Here is a 19,701-nt window from a genome sequence, read left to right as displayed (position 1 = left end):
CAGGACTATATTTAGGATAATTATTAGTTACTTAGTGGAAGTATGTACAATAAGGTCCTGTTAAGGCAGGTATACACTGTGCAATTTATGGCTTTTTGGAGCAGATTTTTCGACTTGTGCAACTATTTTGTGTGATTGTAAAAAATTAAGTTGAATTAAGTTGAATTTAATTGAATATTCACTCCTATATTATCCACTTTTCCTTAACTCTGTGGATGACGTCACTGGGTTAAGGAAAGGAATTTTGAGACTTCCTAAAGGCGTTAGGGAACAATATTTAGTAAATTCCATGTACCCTTATTGTGAAAAGTACAGTTAACTTAAATAACTACAATAAATCTGAGATTTCAGCCATCAGAACATGTTTAAAATGTTCTATTTCCCCAAAATATCAAGAGGTCTACTTAAAAATTCTAAATTACATTTATTTATCAAATAATTTTATTAATAAAAGATTTAAACTGGATGTGAACAATTGTTACTTGTGTAAAACATATTTAGAAACAACAAAAAATGTATTATGAGTGTGAAATAGTCTACTCTATATGAAAATCTATATGATTTACTGTATTCTAATTATGTAAACAATGATTACTGGTCATTTCAAAATATTCAATTTGGTATCTTCCTTAAGAATAAAAAACATAAATTTTTATCAATTATTTAATTATAATAAAATATTATATACACTAATTATATACGCTAAATGAGCTCTTCATGGCCTGCTTTAAAATACGAGATTTATTGTTTCAAAGATTCTGAGATAAAATTGAAAATGTCCATGCAAGAAAATTATGTAATTTGATACTTAAGTTAAATTTATTTAAAAAAATAAAAATGAAAAATACCCCATGTACAATGTTCTTATTTTATTTTATTTTTTGTCTCAATTTTCCTTTTGTGTTGTTTTTCTCTTGTTGAACTGTATTTTGTGGTGTATTTAGTTCATGATTGTAAATGTTGTGCATTGATGTATAACTGAGGAAGTTGTTCCATGTTTTCATGTTTGTTGTTAATTAAAAAAAACAACAAAAAAAACTAAAGTCAAACTAAAAACCAGTAGGGGGCGGTAATACGGCTGGTGGCGTCCACTCTGCCGGAAATAGAGAAGAAGAAGAAGAAGAAGAAGAAGAAGAAGAAGAAGAAGAAGAAGAAGGTGAGAAGCTGTTCTCTGTCTTAAAAGCTTATTATTGATTGATTGATTATACTTCATTAATACCTGAGGGGAACTTCAGTTTCAGTTACATCCTGACCAAAAAACATGAAAGACGATAACATGACACATGGGGGACAGGGACGGGAGCACTGGGGAGGAGCCACAAGAGCAGCGCTCCGTTTCATAGATGAGAAATATGTAAAAATAGGCTAAAAAACAAACAAACTGTGCCTTTGTAGAGAGGGGCGGAGTTTGGGATCATGAAAAAACTCTTCAGCAAAACATTTCAACAAAAACACAACCTACAGATCAATACATACACGTTAGCACCAGGGGATGAGTCTTTAGACAAAGACAGGATATGTAGTGATGTAAGAGGACTGAAAGTGTTCGATAAGATAAGCTTGTTTACTCAGACTCTGCTATTGTCGGTCAAACCTCCTTTAGGAGAACATCTGCACCGTTTTTATCTTCCTAACACTGACCGTTCCACTCAGCCCAGCCTCAGGGTAACACGGTCACCAGTTGAACCGTAACACCAGCTCAGCACCACTTAGGCCTTTTCCACCGGACAGGAGCTGGAGCTAACTCTGAGCTAGCATGTGTGTTAGCTAGATGTAGCAGCTATAGATCTATACTAGATATGTGTTAGTGTTCATATAGATCTATACTAGATATGTGTTCATGATCATATAGATCTATACTAGATATGTGCTACTGTTTATATAGATCTATACTTGATATGTGTTACTGTTCATATAGATCTATACTAGATATGTGTTACTGTTCATATAGATCTGTGCTAGATATGTGCTATGATCATATAGATCTATACTAGATATGTGCTACTGTTTGTATAGATCTATACTAGATATGTGTTAATGGTCATATAGATCTATAATAGATATGTGTTACTGTTCATATAGATCTATACTAGATATGTGTTACTGTTCATATAGATCTGTGCTAGATATGTGTTACTGTTCATATAGATCTGTGCTAGATATGTGCTACTGTTTATATAGATCTATACTAGATATGTTAATGTTCATATAGATCTATACTAGATATGTTAGTGTTCATATAGATCTATACTAGATATGTTAGTGTTCATATAGATCTATACTACATATGTGCTACTGTTCATATAGATCTATACTAGATATGTGCTACTGTTAATATAGATCTATACTAGATATGTGTTACTGTTCATATAGATCTATACTAGATATGTGCTACTGTTAATATAGATCTATCCTAGATATGTGTTGCTGTTCATATAGATCTATACTAGATATGTGCTGCTGTTCATATAGATCTATACTAGATATGTGTTACTGTTCATATAGATCTATACTAGATATGTGCTACTGTTCATATAGATCTATACTAGATATGTGCTACTGTTAATATAGATCTATACTAGATATGTGCTACTGTTCATATAGATCTATACTAGATATGTGCTACTGTTAATATAGATCTATACTAGATATGTGCTACTGTTCATATAGATCGATACTAGGTAGACATGTCATTGAAATGTAAATGTCTTCAAAATCAGTGAAAAAGACAAAGCAGACTTTTAATTTGAAAAGGTCTGATTCATTGATAAATAATGGAACATGTTTATTTCATCTATGACATGTTTACTGCAGACTTATCTAACCTAAATAGATCTAGAGCAGCTCAGCTCATCATTAACTGAATAAATATATTTACAGGAGATCGAAACACCTCCAGACCAAGAGGATTCCAGCCAACATCATGTGTGGTAATCAGTGTTACTTTTATTTTGAAAGGATTTATGACACAACATTGTTCAAAGCTTTGCTGATTCTAAAGCTTGGTCTGTGGGCCAACATTACATTCCACTATTCTAACATTTGGTCTATAGTCTATAGACAGGTTCATAGTCTATAGACAGGTTCATAGTCTATACCACTAATGTTGTATAGCATAGGAGGACTGCGTGAGAACCGCTGGTGCAGAACATTTTGAAAGGTAAAATTCTCTGAGGTTCAGATTTAGTGAAATAAAGCTAAAGTAGTTTTTTGTGACTTTAAATCTCAAAGTAATTTGTATAGATGTGTGCTGACAGATTGGTGCTGTTTGTAGATCGATGAGCAGAGACCTGGTCCAGGACCTGTGGAGAGAAACCAGGTGCAGTGAACATCAGTTCTGGTTCTAATTTCTCTGTAAATACTGAAATATCTCACAAACAGAACAAGGTTTTGTTTTTAAACAGAAAAATGCAGCTCATGTTTTTTAATATGTTTTCTGTATTAGGGTACATGGATTATCTTTAATATGATGATGTGTTTCATCCCAGATGTCGTTGGTATTTTTGGGGAAGGATCGTCTGTTGCATTTTTCAGGTATTTTGGACAGCACTAAACTTTAACAGTATTTTTAAATACATGCTAACATGCTGCTCCTGAGCTCACAAAGGTTGGTCCTAACAAGATGTGTAGGAGTGTGAAATGTGGGCGTGTCCTCCTCACAAACACTGTCTTCTCTGGTGCTAATCATTCTTCCAGGTTTGCAGCAGCAGCAGGACTAGAGCACCAACATGAACAAGACCAGAGGAGGTATAAAGCACCTGTGTAGTGAAACATTCAGTATCTAGGGCTGCACTGAGGTCTGTTGTCTTTTCAACAGGTTTCAAACACACAATGTCTGGGGACTTGAAGCCACCAGGAGGAGGCGGGTCTTGGAGGTCACTGCCACGAACCCAAGCTGCTGTAAAGAAGCACCAGATCCCTGAAGACTGCCTTCACTGTGGGGCGTCGGTACTGTCTTATGGACACTTTCTCCACAAAGCTGAGGTCTATTGCGAGGGAGCAGAAGGATTAGGAAAGACTCTCGGCCTGTGGCTCAGTGACAGAAAAGTATCAAAGACCACTCGATGGAGGCTGGAAAAGACTTTTGATAACATGAAAAATGGCAACGTGCCAGGACCGAATATAAAGACGTGTAAGAAATGTGGTCAAATCATAAGTAGGGAGACTGGTCATTCTGTGCTGAGGTCAGCTAGGGAGGCCTTCTGCCAACGCTCAGACCCCAAAGGCAGGACGGTAGATCAATGGCTGACTGAAAAGAGAGGTGGCATCACCAGCAGTGAGATGGCACAGAGGGCAACCAAACTGGCAAACGAGAGACAGAGGAGATATAGAAGGATGCAGGCAAAGAACGCTGAGAGAGACAAACTGACCCTCAGGAAAAGAGACGACAAGAAAGATGAAGAAAAGCAAGAGAACAAAGGTGAGAAATCTGAGCATCAATAGATCAGAAATCATGTGAAACAAAGAAGTGAAGAGGAAAAAATATGATCAAACAATAACAGTAAAATAATGTAAGATAAGAAGATATTAGAGTTTAATTTGTGTTTGACTTTTTGTTTTTATGACCATTTTAGTACATTGTTATTGTCTCTGTTACATTCTGATAACATTGCACACATGTGCAGTATATACACACACACACACACACATATATATATATATATATGTGTGTGTGTGCAGGTCCTCCACTAATAAAAACTCACTCTCACTGTAAAGACAACACATGACATTTTATTCAAACACTGATTCCAAGACACACTTTTCAAATTTAAATGAGATATTTTGTGGGACCTGCAGTAATATTGGAACACACACACACACACACACACACACACACACACACACACACACACACACACACACACACACAGCTTTAATTGGACAGAAAAAAGAAGACCCGTCCTGAACCTGTTGACCAGAATGAAGACGATGTCTCTTTAAGCCCAAACACGCTTCAACCAGACGGTATTCACATCTGTGCGCGTACATGTAGAATGATATTGTGAGTTCTAAACATGACGAGCAGCTACATGTGCGCTACACACTATGTTTGGTTGAAGCTACATTGTTTATATTGGACGATAATTACGGTTACCATGAGGAGGATGCAGACAGGCAGTATTGGGGGCAGCTAAGTGGCAGCAGGGGTCCTCAGGTAAAGACAGGGGCATCTGAGCAGATCTCCTGTAGTAAATAGATGGTGTGGCTGATGTATTATTCAGTTTATTATTAATAACAATAATACATTTTATTTGTATTGCACTTTACACATGAAAACATCTCAAACTGCTACAGATTAAAACACAAAACATATAAAACAGTAAAAACAGCAAGAAACATATTAAGAAAATGAAATACAAAATAAGTGGGTTTTTAATTTGTTTCTAAAAGCCTCAATAGACTGTGGCGCCCTCTGGTGGTTGGGGAGGGCATTCCACCACCTGAAAGGTCCTATCTCCCATAGTGTGGAGATTAGTTTTGGGGTCATGGAGGTGGTGACTGTCAGAGGAGATGTGGAGTAGGTTTGTGACTATGGATGAGTTCAGTGAGGTAAACTGGTGAGCTGCTGTAGACACACTGATAGGTCAGGAGACAGATTTTATACTCAATTCTGAACAGGAAGCTAATGAAGGTCATAGAGGATGTGTTCACATTGTGTACCATCATCAGGTAGCACAGTTCTGAATGTACTGTAATCTCTGCAGACTCCTGCCAGAGATCCTGATGAGGAGGCATTACAGCAGTCCAGTCGTTAGGAGACAAAGGCGTGAACCAGCTTCTCTGCATCTGAGGGGGGGGGGGGGGGGGGGGGCGGAGTTTGGAGATGTTCAGGAGGTGAAAGAAGGCAGTGTTACAGATATGTTAGATGTGGTTGTTAAATTATAGGTGGGGGTCAACTTGAACCCACAGGTTTATCTAGAAGTGATAATGGACTGACAGCATTCTTGAAAATCCAATATGGCTGCCAGAAAAAGTAAAATGTTACATAGTTTCATCTATGAGTGCCTGGATGGTTAAACATAATTACTGAGAATGTTTTTGGACGAGACTCAATAACCCAGTGATTTTTATTTATATATTAACATATTGGCTTATTTAAAATTCAAAATGGCCAAAAAGTCCTTCACATACTATGTATGTAATGTATACATGAATTAACAATACTTTGTTTGAATATGATGACTTATTTACTTTCAGAATGTGGTTCTGCTGTGATAAACCATGTCTGATGTGTCGTGTGAATAATAATAACTGTGATGGTCCTGGTTGTGTTCAGATGTTCCTGATGGTGTTTCCTGTAAAGGGGAATCCACTGATGGTCTACAGCTCCAGGATCATCTCCACATAAAGAAGGAAGAGGAAGAACTGTGGGAAAGTCTGGAGGAAAAGCAGGAGACGGATATCACGGCTGTTACTGTGAAGAGTGAAGATGAAGAGGAGGAAGCTCAGTGTTCTCTGCTACACTGGAGACAAAGTGAGGAGAACATCAAAGGAGAACCTGCAACCTGCAGCTCAGCTAAACTCATGAAAGTAGAACCAAATGGAGACATCAGTGAAGGCCCAGAAGCAGCAAACACTTGTACACAACAAGACACTGATGGAGAGGAAACAGACTGCTCTGACACTGAAGACAGTGAGGATTGGAGGGAACCTTTGTCCCAGTCTGAAGCTCAGAGTGAACACATGGACATGAGCTGTGAGAACTTTCAAACATCTGAGAACAACTCACACAAACTTCATGGTTGTGATGTGTGTGGGAAACAATTTAGCAGACAATCAAATCTGAAGAGACACATGAGAATCCACACAGGAGAGCAACCCCTTGATTGTAACCTGTGTGGGAAACAATTTAGGAAAAGCTCCAATCTGAAGCTTCACATGATGTCCCATACAGGAGATAAACCATTCGGTTGTGATGTTTGTGGTCAAAAATTCACTCGTAAGACTAATCTTTCCGTGCACTCAAGAACCCACACTGGAGAGAAACCTTTTACTTGTGATTGTTGTGGTAAACGATTTAGCACCAGATCACATCTGAAGGGCCACATGAGTAACCACAAAGGAGAGAAACTTTTTGATTGTGATTTTTGTGGTAAAGAATTTGGTCGCAAGTCTGACTTGAACCGCCACATGAGAATCCACACGGGAGAGAAACCCTATGGTTGTGACGTGTGCGGGAAACAATTTATTACCAGAGCACATCTAAAGAAACATGCTAATGTCCACACAGGAGAGAAACCCTTTGGTTGTGATGTTTGTGGTAAACGATTTAGCTCCAGAACACATCTGAAGAAACACGCTAGTGTCCACACAGGAGAGAAACCCCATGGTTGTGATGAAGAACTGTGGGAAAGTCTGGAGGAAAAGCAGGAGACGGATATCACGGCTGTTACTGTGAAGAGTGAAGATGAAGAGGAGGAAGCTCAGTGTTCTCTGCTACACTGGAGACAAAGTGAGGAGAACATCAAAGGAGAACCTGCAACCTGCAGCTCAGCTAAACTCATGAAAGTAGAACCAAATGGAGACATCAGTGAAGGCCCAGAAGCAGCAAACACTTGTACACAACAAGACACTGATGGAGAGGAAACAGACTGCTCTGACACTGAAGACAGTGAGGATTGGAGGGAACCTTTGTCCCAGTCTGAAGCTCAGAGTGAACACATGGACATGAGCTGTGAGAACTTTCAAACATCTGAGAAAAACACCAGAGGAACATCATACAACACACACAAACTTTTTGGTTGTGACGTGTGTGGGAAACAATTTAGCGACCAAACAACTTTGAAGGTTCACACAAGAATTCACACAGGAGAAAAGCCCTTTGGTTGTGATTTTTGTGGTAAAGGATTTCGTCGCAAGTCTGACCTGAACCGACACAGAAGTATCCACACGGAAGAGAAACCCTATGGTTGTGATGTGTGCGGGAAACAATTTAGCACTAGAGCTTATCTGAAGATACACGCTACTGTCCACTCAGGAGAGAAACCATTTGGTTGTGATGTTTGTGATCAAAAATTCACTCGGAAGTCGAGTCTTTTAACGCACTCAAGTGTCCACACATTCGAGAAACGCTTTGGTTGTGATGTTTGTGGTAAAAGATTTAATCGTAAAACTAATCTTTCCGTGCATTCAAGAACCCACACAGGAGAGAAACCTTTTAGTTGTGATGGTTGTGATAAACTATTTAGCACCAGAACAAACCTGAAGAGCCATATGAGTAGCCACACAGGAGAGAAACCTTTTGGTTGTGATGTTTGTAATAAAGGATTTTGTCACAAGTCTGAACTGACTCAACACATGAGGATCCACACAGGAGAGAAACCCTACAGTTGTGATGTTTGTAGTCAAAAGTTTAACCGTAAGTCAAATCTTTCCAAACACATGAGAATTCATACAGTAGATAAACCCTATGGTTGTGATGAAGAGCTGTGGGAAAGTCTGGAGGAAAAGCAGGAGACGGATATCACGGCTGTTACTGTGAAGAGTGAAGATGAAGAGGAGGAAGCTCAGTGTTCTCTGCTACACTGGAGACAAAGTGAGGAGAACATCAAAGGAGAACCTGCAACCTGCAGCTCAGCTAAACTCATGAAAGTAGAACCAAATGGAGACATCAGTGAAGGCCCAGAAGCAGCAAACACTTGTACACAACAAGACACTGATGGAGAGGAAACAGACTGCTCTGACACTGAAGACAGTGAGGATTGGAGGGAACCTTTGTCCCAGTCTGAAGCTCAGAGTGAACACATGGACATGAGCTGTGAGAACTTTCAAACATCTGAGAACAACACCAGAGGAACATCATACAACACACTCAAACCCTTTGGTTGTGACCTGTGTGGGAAACAATTTCGCGACAGATATCTTCTGAAGATCCACATGATAATTCACACAGGAGAGAAACCCTTTGGTTGTGAAGTTTGTGGTAAAAGATTTAATCGTAAGACTAATCTTTCCATGCACTCAAGAACCCACACTGGAGAGAAACCTTTTAGTTGTGATGGTTGTGGTAAAGGGTTTTGTCATAAGTCTAATATGAATCGACACATGAGAATCCACACGGGAGAGAAACCCTATGAATGTGATGTTTGTGGTAAAGGATGTTATTGCAGGTTTGAGCTGAGACAGCACATGAGAACTCACACGGGAGAAAAACGTTGTTCGTTGTGATACTTGTGGTAAAAGTTTTAAGCATATCAGAAATCTTTAGGAACACATGACGGTTCACATGGGAAAGAAACCCATTGTTTAGATGTTTGAAGTGAATTTTTTAGGTCCACGACAGATCTGAAGAATCACATGTTAATCCACTCAGGGGAGAAACTCTATGAATGTGATGTTTGTCAGAAAATATTTACCACAAGACTAATCAGAATCAACACACATTGGAATTCACACTAAAGAGAAACCATATGTTTGTGATGTTTGTTGTAAATAATTCCATTTCCAACCTGATCTGAATCAACGCGTGAGAATTCACTGTAAAAAGTAACCATCTGGATGTGACATTTATAGTCGGTGTTTTAAGATGAAGGATCATCTGATAAGTCACATGCTTGTGCACAAGAAAGAGAAACCCATTGGTTGTGATGTGTGCAGTGAACGTGTTGGTCAGAAAACAGATGCGATGTGACATGGGAGAAACCCTTGCAGGGTTCTCGCCAGTCCTGTTGAGGGTAGTGGCCCCTACCCTGTGTTTCTACCACCGTATTTTTAACTGATACTATCTTAATAATTGAATAGTGTCTGGTTGAAACATGTATAGGAGACATAGGCTTCATTTGGGTCGAACGAGTTTGGGTGGGGGCAGCTTCATTTGTTTACCTTCACTATTTTAAATTTCGATATTTATTATTCTGAATCTGTTTTAAACAAAAACATATGTTAGTGTGTATAAAAATGTATAAAACTGGTTGTTTTGGTCCTAAATGTTATTGAATGGTTTCAGTGTTGGGTAATGTACACACACTAAGCTGTGATATGGATTATATTGTAACTGTGTGTAAATCACTGACTGAGCTGCAGTGTGTCTGTGATTGTCGAGGCGTGAATGTGGATGAAATACACACATTTGTGTCCGTGATCAAATATTTGTTGCAGAATTTTAAAGCTCATTGTTTTACAAATATTGTTGATTATTTTTAATCTTTGTCCATTTTTAATAAATCTGTCTTTTTCCCAGTGTTGGACATACTTGTGGTGTGTGGACGTTAATGGAGGATTTGAAAGCAGTAAATGTGTGTTTTGATGGTTCCTGTAAACCCATAACAGAAAGTAACGATACAAACATGTTTATTATTTTTACAAAATATATATACAGTATATTTGCATTATCTTCAAAATCCTAAATGTGAAACTATAGCGAGAACTCTTTCCTGTGAATTATTGAAGTATAAGAAAAATCATATATCATTGCGGTTCTCTGCTTTTAAGTTAATTCATTTGTTTGGAAAAACCTTTGAAACTGTATAATGATCTATAGCAAACTTTACAACATAGAATCAAACCATTAAGTATCCTTTAAGCCAATAATGGAAAGAGATCTTTTATCAAACAAACTAATATCAGGATCAAACTTGTATGTTGGATTAAAGGAATTAAGTGGAACACAAGCAAGGCAAGGCAAATTTATTTGTATAGCGCATTTCATACTCAAGGCAACTCAATGTGCTTTACATGATAAAACATTCAATTGTTTAAAATCAATAATAACATTTAAAATCATCAGTAAAATCAATTAAAATCATCAGTAAAATCAATTAAAATCATCAGTAAAATCATCAGTAAAATCAATTAAAATCATCAGTAGAGAAAAAAAGTTTCTTTAACTTTGATTTAAAATGTTCACATGTGATGCTGACTTCAGCTCTGCTGCAGTTTGTTCCACTTCTTTGCAGCATAACAACTAAACACAGCATCACCATGGTTACTGTGAGCTCTGGGCTCCACTATCTGACCTGTGTCCATAGATCTCAGAGACCTGCTGGGTTCATACCTGACTAACATCTCACTGATGTATTCTGGACCAAACCCATTCACACATTTATAACCAGCAGCAGAACTTTACAGTCTTCTCTGAGGCTGACTGGGAGCCAGTGTAATGTGTTCTGACCTCTTTGTTCTGGTTCAGACCTGAGCTGCAGCGTTCTGAACCAGCTGTAGATGTTTGATGAAGACCATTACAATAGTCCAGTCTGCTGGAGATAAAAGCATGGACCAGTTTCTCCTGATCTTTCTGAGTCATTAAACCTTTCACTCTGGAGATGTTCTTTAGGTGGTAGAAGATGTTTTTGTGATAGATTTGATCTGATGCTGAATGTCAGATCTGAGTCAATCAGAACACCAAGGTTTTTGACTTGGTCTTTATCTTCTAAAGATCCAGACTCAGATACTTGCTGACAGCAGTCCTCTTTTCATTGTTACCAAAGACAATCACCTCCATCTTGTCATGGTTTAGTTGAAGGAAGTTTTCACTCATCCATCAGTTTACTTTTTCTAAGCAGTCACACAACACCTCAATGGGACCATAGTCATCTGGGTTCAGTGATAGATATAGTTGTGTGTCATCTGCGTAGCTCTGATAATCAACCTTACAGTTGTGTAAAATTTGTCCTAAAGGAAGCATATAAAGGCTAAACAGAAGAGGTCTAAGAACAGATCCCTGAGGAACCCCACAGGACATTGGTAATCTGTCAGATTCAAAGTTTACAATGCTTACAAAATAGCTTCGCTCCTTCAAGTAGAACTTAAACCATTGCATTACTTTAACATTTAGTTCAACCCATGTTTACAATCTGTGCAACAAAATTGTATGATCTACAGTGTCAAATGCAGACTTAGATCCAATAGAATGAGAACAGATACTTTTCCTGAATCAGTGTTCAACCTTATGTCATTGATCACTTTGATAAGAGCAGTTTCTGTGATGTGATGAGAACCAAAACCTGACTGAAATTTATCAAATATTTTGTTGAATGTTAAGAATTGACTCAGTTGGTTGAAGACCACCTTCTCAATGATCTTGGCCATGAATGGAAGGTTCTGATTGGTCTATAGTTAGCCAGTATAGAGGCATCCAGTGTTCTCTTTTTAACAGAGGTTTAACAGCAGCTACTTTCAGGGATTTTGGTACGGTGCCTGATTGGAATGAGCAGTTAATTATCTGATACTAATCAGTGATAAATGACTTTACAACAGTTTTAAAGAAGTTTGAGGATATTGTGTCAAGGCAACACGTCAGAGGAACTTTATCTGTTCAGTTGTTACAATAATCATGGCTACAGAAAAAGGTGACATTAGGTTACATGGAGCAGAATGAAGCACATTTTAGAACGCTGACAGTTTTACCCTCAGAATTCTTTGATTCTGGATTCAACCAATCAGAAACAACTCTCTCTCTCTCAACTTTATTTATACAAAGTCATCTCAGTGCACTTAACAAAATATAAAGTCCATAGTAAGAAAAAGAACCCAAGAAGATCCACATGAACAAACAAATTTAGCGACAGAAGAAAAAACTCCCTCTTTTTATAGAAATAAATCTCCATTAGAACCAGGTTCAGAGGTGGAGAACATCTGGTTCCACTGGTTGTTGTTAGTGAACAGAAGGACAAACAGAATAGAATAGAAGGATAGACCATCAGAATGTTCTAGACTAGCTGTGAACCACTGATCAGGAACCACCAGCTCCAGCATCAAAACACCTGAAACAGAAAAGAGAACCCTCAGAGGGAGAGGAGAAGACACAGACTGCAGAAAAAACATGATACACTATGATACACTCGTTCCTATTGGTTATATTAATATTAATATTAAACATCTTGCAGCATCCTCCATGATCTGAAATGATGCCACTACAGACGAGGTTTCGTTTTGTACTAAGCGCACTTAGTGATCTCAACGATCACTACAGAGGGGACCTAGTCCGCTTTAAATGATCACAATTACACGCTGTACGCTTTTGTGAATAAGTAGGTTTTGAATGTAATAGTTTCTCACAATAGTCTGAACACAGAATTATTCTTCCATAATTAAAGAAGCTCAAACTTCTCTCCTGTACTTTTCTTACGTATTATGTGTGATTTTTGAGTTGGAATGTAAAGAATTTATGATATAAATGTTCTGTTCCACCATCAACCACCAAAACACTCAGCATCTGTTCTTTGTGTTCAACAGTTTATCCATCAAAAGAAATGCTACATGTGCCACACAGGATTGAAACCAAACAAACAAAAATACCCATTCAATCAAAAGAAAGCATCCATTTATTGTAGGATTTTAAAAAATATTAATAAAATAATGTGTCCATTCAAACTCTGGAAAGATAAAATGGAAAAAAGACGTGGGAAACAAGAACAATTCTTTCCATTTCCAGAGCAGAGGTAGAGATGTGGCTGAGGAGCTTTTTACCGTGTGTTCCATGTTGATCCACCAGATGGCAGCGTGTTCCTGTCAGTGAATGTTTTCTACTGTTCACAGCATTGTGTGGTTTCTCTCTCTGGAACAATTGTTTTTCAGCACGTTGTCGCCTTAGAGTGAATTCATGTTTTTGAATCTTATGTCTGTGGATCTGAACTAATGTGAGATGTATAACTGAAACAGTGTGGGAAACTGTTAGCATGCACACTAACCACTGGTTTCTCTTTCAGGCTCTTCTTCATACAAAGCTGCGGAACTTTTATAGAAACTTATATTTTACGTTTCAAAATGTCCTGACTTTTGTTTCAAAGTTTAAACATTTTCTGCTTTGTTTTTGTTTCATGGTCTGGCCTTGTTTTTCAGTGAAATGATCCCAAACTTTAGGTTGGTTTTTCTTCTGTTGTACAATTCTTCTCCAAAATGTAAATGGTGAAGCAACACTGCCCCCAGCAGTTTATGTATGGTACTGCAGCACAAAAAATGAAGCTGAAAGATTTTATCATGAATTTACAACATTAAACATTGCGCTGACAAAAAAAAAAAAATTATATTCAACATTATAAATTATGTTACAATTAATTTTTGCATTATTATATATGTTACACACATTGTGGTTGGCGAGAATTGCAAGACAGTCTATATATTTAATTCTATTAATTTTTCTTTTGCCCCCCAGTGAGAATCTCAAACTCCGCCTATGCAGTGGCCAATCAGAGGAGAGTCACATGTCTGCTGAGAAAGAAATGTTGGTAAGTCATGAAACTCTTTCCGTGTTGGCTAATAATGAGATGCTAACACTTTCACAGATCTGTACAGTGCCATAAAAACAGATGGATTGGGTCTTTTTTCCCATCTTTTTGTCTTTCAGGCACGACATTGTCTTCTTCCCTTTAGTTGACTTTAGTTTTGTGAAATTCAGCCTCCGACCGCGCCGTGCCTGTAGCAGGAGAAGTACCTCGCCCAGTACTTTCTGAACTTCTCGTCCCTGAAGCCGTAGATGATGGGGCTGAGGAAGCGAGGGATGATGTAGACGAGGAGGAAGAAGACGTAACGGATCTCCATGCTGAGGTGAGGAAAGAGGGAGATGAGGGCGGTCTGAAGGGATGGGACCACAAAGGCCAGCATGCACAGCAGCAGCTGAAACACACAACAACAGCAGTGAGGTTTCACTCTGACTCAGCTGAATTTTTGAATGTTACCAAAACTAAAAAAAATTCCTGCGTAGATGGTTGGTGTCAGATTATGATTAGATTATTTCTTTCTGCTTAATAACCCGTTTATTGAGTCGTGGGTTTTAGTTTGACTCAGAAAAAAGGTAGAATATAATTCTACTATGAAGATGACAGCTCGTGTTTAGAATAAACTGATAAATACAAATGTTCTCGACACCAGTTTAACTCAGTCAGAAAACAGCTGAATTTCACTTACAGGAACTAAATATTATTTTTCAAACCTTAAAAAACTCAGATAATTTTTGAAAACCTAAAAAAGAAAAAATGCATAAAAATAAGTTGATTTATACGCTGACGATACGTTGATGTTTACACGTGTTGATACCTCGTCACACAATAAATAAAAGTTTATTCGTTATTTAAAAATAAACCTGAAAAGTGGACCTGATGACAAAGTTCCACCTTTTGACTCTGCTCTGCCAGTGCAGCTACATGCTAAGCTAACCCAAACAAGTGGGACAGGTGGCTACATGCTAAGCTAATCTAAACATGTGGGACTGGTGGCTTTGTGTCTAAGCTAACAAACATATGGACAGGTCTCTAGATAGAACTCATTCAGTGTCAGAGGAGTTTCTTTGTCTCTAATGTCTTTAACTGAATTCTCAAACTTCATTGAACAACTGACGCCTTTTAATCTGTTATTGGCCCCACAAGTTAAAAACAAACCTGGTCCTAAAACCAGAACACGTGTTTCCTGATCATTGAAGTAATGATTCCAAACATCTGGATTTGTGCAGAACCCACCTGAGCCATGTGCAGCAGCACCGTGTTCCGGGCTCTCTTCACCAGCACCAGGCCAGTGGAGGCAGCGCGCGCTGTCAGAACGATCTTACAGTAGGTGTAGATGAGCGCCAGCACCACGAAGGACAGGTAGGTGCCGTCGAACACGCAGTTCTTGTAGTAAATGGAGCGATGGCGGAACAGCAGTGACTGGTCGCAGAAGATGGAGGTGTGGAAGAAGGTGGGTGGTTCCTGGACCAGGGTAATCAGCAGGTCGGTGACGGGTGGTAACGCACTCAGCACAGAGATGACACCCACCAGGACCAGCGTGCGCGGGACCGTGCACATCTGGCTGTAGTGCAGCGGGAAACATATAGAGGCGTAGCGCTCCACCGCCATCCCAGCCAGGATCAGAGGGGTGGAGCGGGTGGAGAACACGGCCGTCATCACCTGAGCAGAGGAAACGCTGAAGGATTAGCCCAGCTTAGCTTTACTTTGATCTATTTAGATTACTTTAGCCTTTCTTATTTTAGCTTACCTTACTTACAGTAGTTTATCTTGTCCTTGTTTAGTATATCTTAGCTTGTCTTCGTAGATCTTATCTTACCTTAGCATAGGTTTTTTTTTTTTTTTTTTTTTATAGCTTAGCCTATCTGAGCATAGGTTATCTTAGCTTATCCTATTATAGCTTATTTAGCATTATCTTTACATAGCTTATCTTAGCATAGAGGGGTTTTCACCGACATCACTTTCTGGGCAGTAACCCTGATACGCGGCCATGTTGGAGGTAAACGGCTGTTGACAGTACATGTTGGAGGTGCACCATGGTGTACTTAGCGATGGATAAATCACAGAAAAGCTTGTTCTTCCTGATCATATAAAACTCCATGTTTTTCATGTTCTGACCGATTAGTACAGCCAGAAACACGGCAATAGTCATAATAATAATAATCATTTCATCTGCTGTTTGTGAACCTGCTGCTTATCTCCAAAATGGCGACTTCTGGGTTGATGACGCGCCGTGAAAACCCTCTATAGCTTATCTTAGTATAGGTTATTTTAGCCTATGTTATTTTATCATATTTTCACATAGCTTATCTTAGCATAGCCTATCTTAGCATAGCTTATCTTAGCATAGCTTATACTAGCGTATATGACCTTATCTTAACTGAGTGGTCATGTGATGAGGATAATGTTCAGCACCAGCAGGCAGCAGACGGAGGCGTGGATCTTTCTGAAGATGTAGCTGACCACATAGAGAGCAGTGACCAGCGTTAGCTGCAGCGCGTCGTTAATCACCATGATGATGAACATGATGTAACGAGGGTTTTCGTAGAAGAAGCTGAGGACGAGATGATAGTCACTATTCTCTGTGTGCATCTCCACATCTGTCCAGCGGTGTCGCTGTTACCTGTGTCGGAGGAAGGTGTGCACCATGCTGCTGTTGATGATGCTCAGCATTAGCCACACCAACATGGCCACGATGTTCTTGGTCAGCGCGTTGGAGAAGCTGTCCTGAGGGAAAACAGCGCCCCCTGTCTGTGAGGAGCTGCCGTTTCCCAGCAGAGGTCCTAAAGAGCAGGAGCAGTTGCTTTCTGTCATCACCTTCTCGCTCTGCAGAAACATCACCATTAGGACTCAGGTATGAAAAACACTCACTAAAAAACACCCACAACACCAACTGGTGCCAGTCACAAGATCACATGATCACGAGTCCAACTGTAGCAGGTGTTCCGTGCGTCACAAAATATCACCATCACCAGTGTTTTTGATGAACCAGCATACTTTTATTTTGAAAACTGAATAAGATAAAGCACACACTGGACTTTTATTCATGTATTTGGTCACTTGTGATTATTTTACTTATAACACCAACAAACACTTTTAAAGTATTAAACTAAACAAGAAGTGAATCCTTTTTTAAATGGTCACCAGTTTATGTGAAACACAGTTGGTGCTATTTATTAATTTCATATATTTTTCTAAATGAATGCTGTATAATTTCTGTTTCTGTGGGTATATTGTTTATACAGGAAAGCCTAAGAAATTATTTAGAAAAAGGCATAAACTACCCTTTTTTTTTTTTTGAAAATGTAAAAGTGATAAAACATTGTTGTCCCTCTGAAATCTTACGTATTAGACTAACAAACAAACACCTGTACTTTCTGCTTATTCAGCTTTTTTAAATTCTCAAAATCTCATTCAGTTTAAAGACTAATTATATGAACTTTGGACAGGATTTTTATTTTATTGTCATGTTCATAATTCTATGATCACTTTTATTGCAACATGTGTAGAACATGAGAACTAAAATGTACCGACACATTTTAACTTCAGGATCCATTTGGTCCCATTGGCTCTCATTATAACCACATATTATATTTACTGTTGTCCTGACATATAAAAGTGTTTTTCCCATAAATACCTGATAAATTTAAGCCTCTACCTTCAAAATAAAGGAAAACATGTTTTGGGATGACCCCCCCATATCCACCAGGGTCAGCAGAGCTTCATTACATAGAGTTTCAATAGAAAACACTTATTCTTACCCTGCAAAATACATGGAAATAAAACATCTGAAAACCATACAAATGGACTGGATGTGTTGAGATGCACATGAAGGACTGGAGTGGGTGTGGTTAGGAATATCATTCGTGCGTTAAGGTGTGTGTGAAAGGTGAACATCAAAAGGCAAAATGAACTAGTTTATCAGAGGTTTATGACAAAAAAAGTGCATAAAAACATGAACGATATACAAATGTAATGAAAAATTTTAGAGTTATGGTTTGGTCTGAAGTTCTGACCTGAAAAAAGGGGGAAAAATATTAATATACGACATAAAGGGTAAAGGTACTGTTGTGTTTTCTGGTCAAAGAGTGTCATTTTTTTCAATAAATGCTCATAACTCTAAAAGTAATAATACCTTTAAAATCCATGTTCCTATCAATTATTGACTTAGTCGTCTGTAATTACTTCATATCAAATATTTCGTTTTGCACCTTATTTTTTAAAACACAAAATATGCATATTTTGTGTTTTTCTCATTGAAAAAATTGTGTTTTTATGACAAAAAGAGCATAAAAACATAAACATACAGAAATATAGTGAACATTTTCTATCTATGGTTTGGTCTGGAGTTGTTGAAGCGTTTTGGTTAAGATCAGAGTGCAGGTTTTTTAAAGGTGCCTCGAGGGTTGAAATCATTTTATGTCACTGATAATTAGCTTTTTTTTTAACAAACATGTAAAGTTTATGATTTATTACAGTAGATCATCACCATTTGAATTATTCACGAGTTGAACCAAAACGCCTATAAACATTTTGAATGTCTCTTTTTACCAAGGCTGATGAATGTTAATGTGTTAGAAAAACACCTTTAAATCACGTTTTTATCAGTATCATCTTAAAAGGTCACCAGTTTAACTGTAACACCTACACACACTGCTGTCACTGTTTGAAATGCCATTAGAGTCTGTCTTTACATTTGAGTATATTTACCTCAGTGATATATCACCAGTTAAAACAATGACCAGTTTAACCGTAACATCTGTTAAATACTGTGAATGATTGATGAATGTCATTAAACACACAAATGACTTTTAAATAAAGTAAAACGATCAATGAGGCAACATTTTGATACTCAAATGTAATTATTAACACGTTAAAATGATTAAAACATTTGGAGTGTGACACAGATCAAAACTAATAAAGTTTAACAAAGGCAGTTATAGTAGTAACACGATCACAAACCAATTATATTAATCAATGCAATAACACTAATTATCAATGTAATATTATTATTGGAATAATAATAATAATAACAATAAAAGTACTACTACTACTAAAAATTATTGTTATAATAATAATAATCAATGCAATAATAATATAAAGAAGTCTGTCTAAATAATGTCTGTTTGATACTAAAGGAAACTGAGTCTCACCTGAGGAGTCACTGACTGAGTCCGTCACCTCCTGCGGCAGCACACCGCCTCCTAAATAAGGCTGTGTGTGTGTGTGTGTGTGTGTGTGTGTGTGTGTGTGTGTGTGTGTGTGTGTGTGTGTGTGTGTGTGTGTGTGTGTGTGTGTGTGTGTGTGTGTGTGTGTGTGTGTGTGTGTGTGTGTGTGTGTGTGTGTGTGTGTGTGTGGGGGGGGGTTATGATGTCATAGAACATTCCCACTCTGTATCTTTGGTCTTTTATTTAAATGAACACATATCGCTAACGTGTTTCTGTGACTAAAGGAGACATAAATCAAGGAACATTAGCACAAGAATTTTGGAAATATTTAAAATATAGAATTTGATGAGAATTATTAGATCTTTAGAATTAATTAG

General features: G+C 38.0%; 2 protein-coding genes across 18 annotated transcripts in view; one reads left to right on the top strand and one right to left on the bottom strand.

Moving 5' to 3' along the window:
* LOC114463973 (oocyte zinc finger protein XlCOF6-like) overlaps window positions 1-15,845 on the top strand; it is a 30,454-nt gene extending 14,609 nt beyond the window's left edge. For 4 of the 17 annotated variants that reach the window (XM_028447915.1, XM_028447912.1, XM_028447916.1 and 1 more), the window contains one exon: window positions 7,409-10,180. In XM_028447915.1, coding sequence (XP_028303716.1) covers window positions 7,409-9,168 — 1,760 coding nt within the window. In that variant the 3' untranslated portion in view covers window positions 9,169-10,180. Of the gene's footprint in view, window positions 1-2,880; window positions 2,931-3,257; window positions 3,320-3,445; window positions 3,748-3,817; window positions 4,421-5,705; window positions 5,797-6,277; window positions 10,181-14,092; window positions 14,166-14,284; window positions 14,485-15,385 lie in introns of those variants that run through there. The other 13 variants (XM_028447907.1, XM_028447909.1, XM_028447908.1 and 10 more) reach the window with 11 other exon arrangements.
* LOC114462888 (olfactory receptor 4K15-like) lies at window positions 15,321-17,000 on the bottom strand. Its single transcript, XM_028445975.1, has 3 exons — window positions 16,780-17,000; window positions 16,572-16,710; window positions 15,321-15,818 (listed from the first exon to the last, which is right to left on the bottom strand). The coding sequence occupies exons 1-3, from the start codon at window positions 16,998-17,000 to the stop codon at window positions 15,321-15,323; spliced, it is 858 nt and encodes a 285-aa protein (XP_028301776.1).
* Window positions 17,001-19,701: the final 2,701 nt, after the last annotated feature.

The sequence above is a fragment of the Gouania willdenowi genome, chromosome 5 (genome assembly GCF_900634775.1).
Source record: "Gouania willdenowi chromosome 5, fGouWil2.1, whole genome shotgun sequence".
NCBI classification, from domain to species: Eukaryota; Metazoa; Chordata; class Actinopteri; order Blenniiformes; family Gobiesocidae; genus Gouania; species Gouania willdenowi.
This window is presented reverse-complemented; position numbering and strand designations above follow the sequence as displayed.

Bases quoted from the DNA above. Each gene is read 5' to 3' on its own strand.
- LOC114462888 (XM_028445975.1), bottom strand. From the start codon at position 17,000: ATGGTGATGTTTCTGCAGAGCGAGAAGGTGATGACAGAAAGCAACTGC. The intron at 16,711-16,779 runs GTAACAGCGACA...TCTCGTCCTCAG, and splicing joins CACACCTTCCTCCGACACAG to CTTCTTCTACGAAAACCCTC. The intron at 15,819-16,571 runs GTGCTGAACATT...TCCTCTGCTCAG, and splicing joins CCTCCGTCTGCTGCCTGCTG to GTGATGACGGCCGTGTTCTC.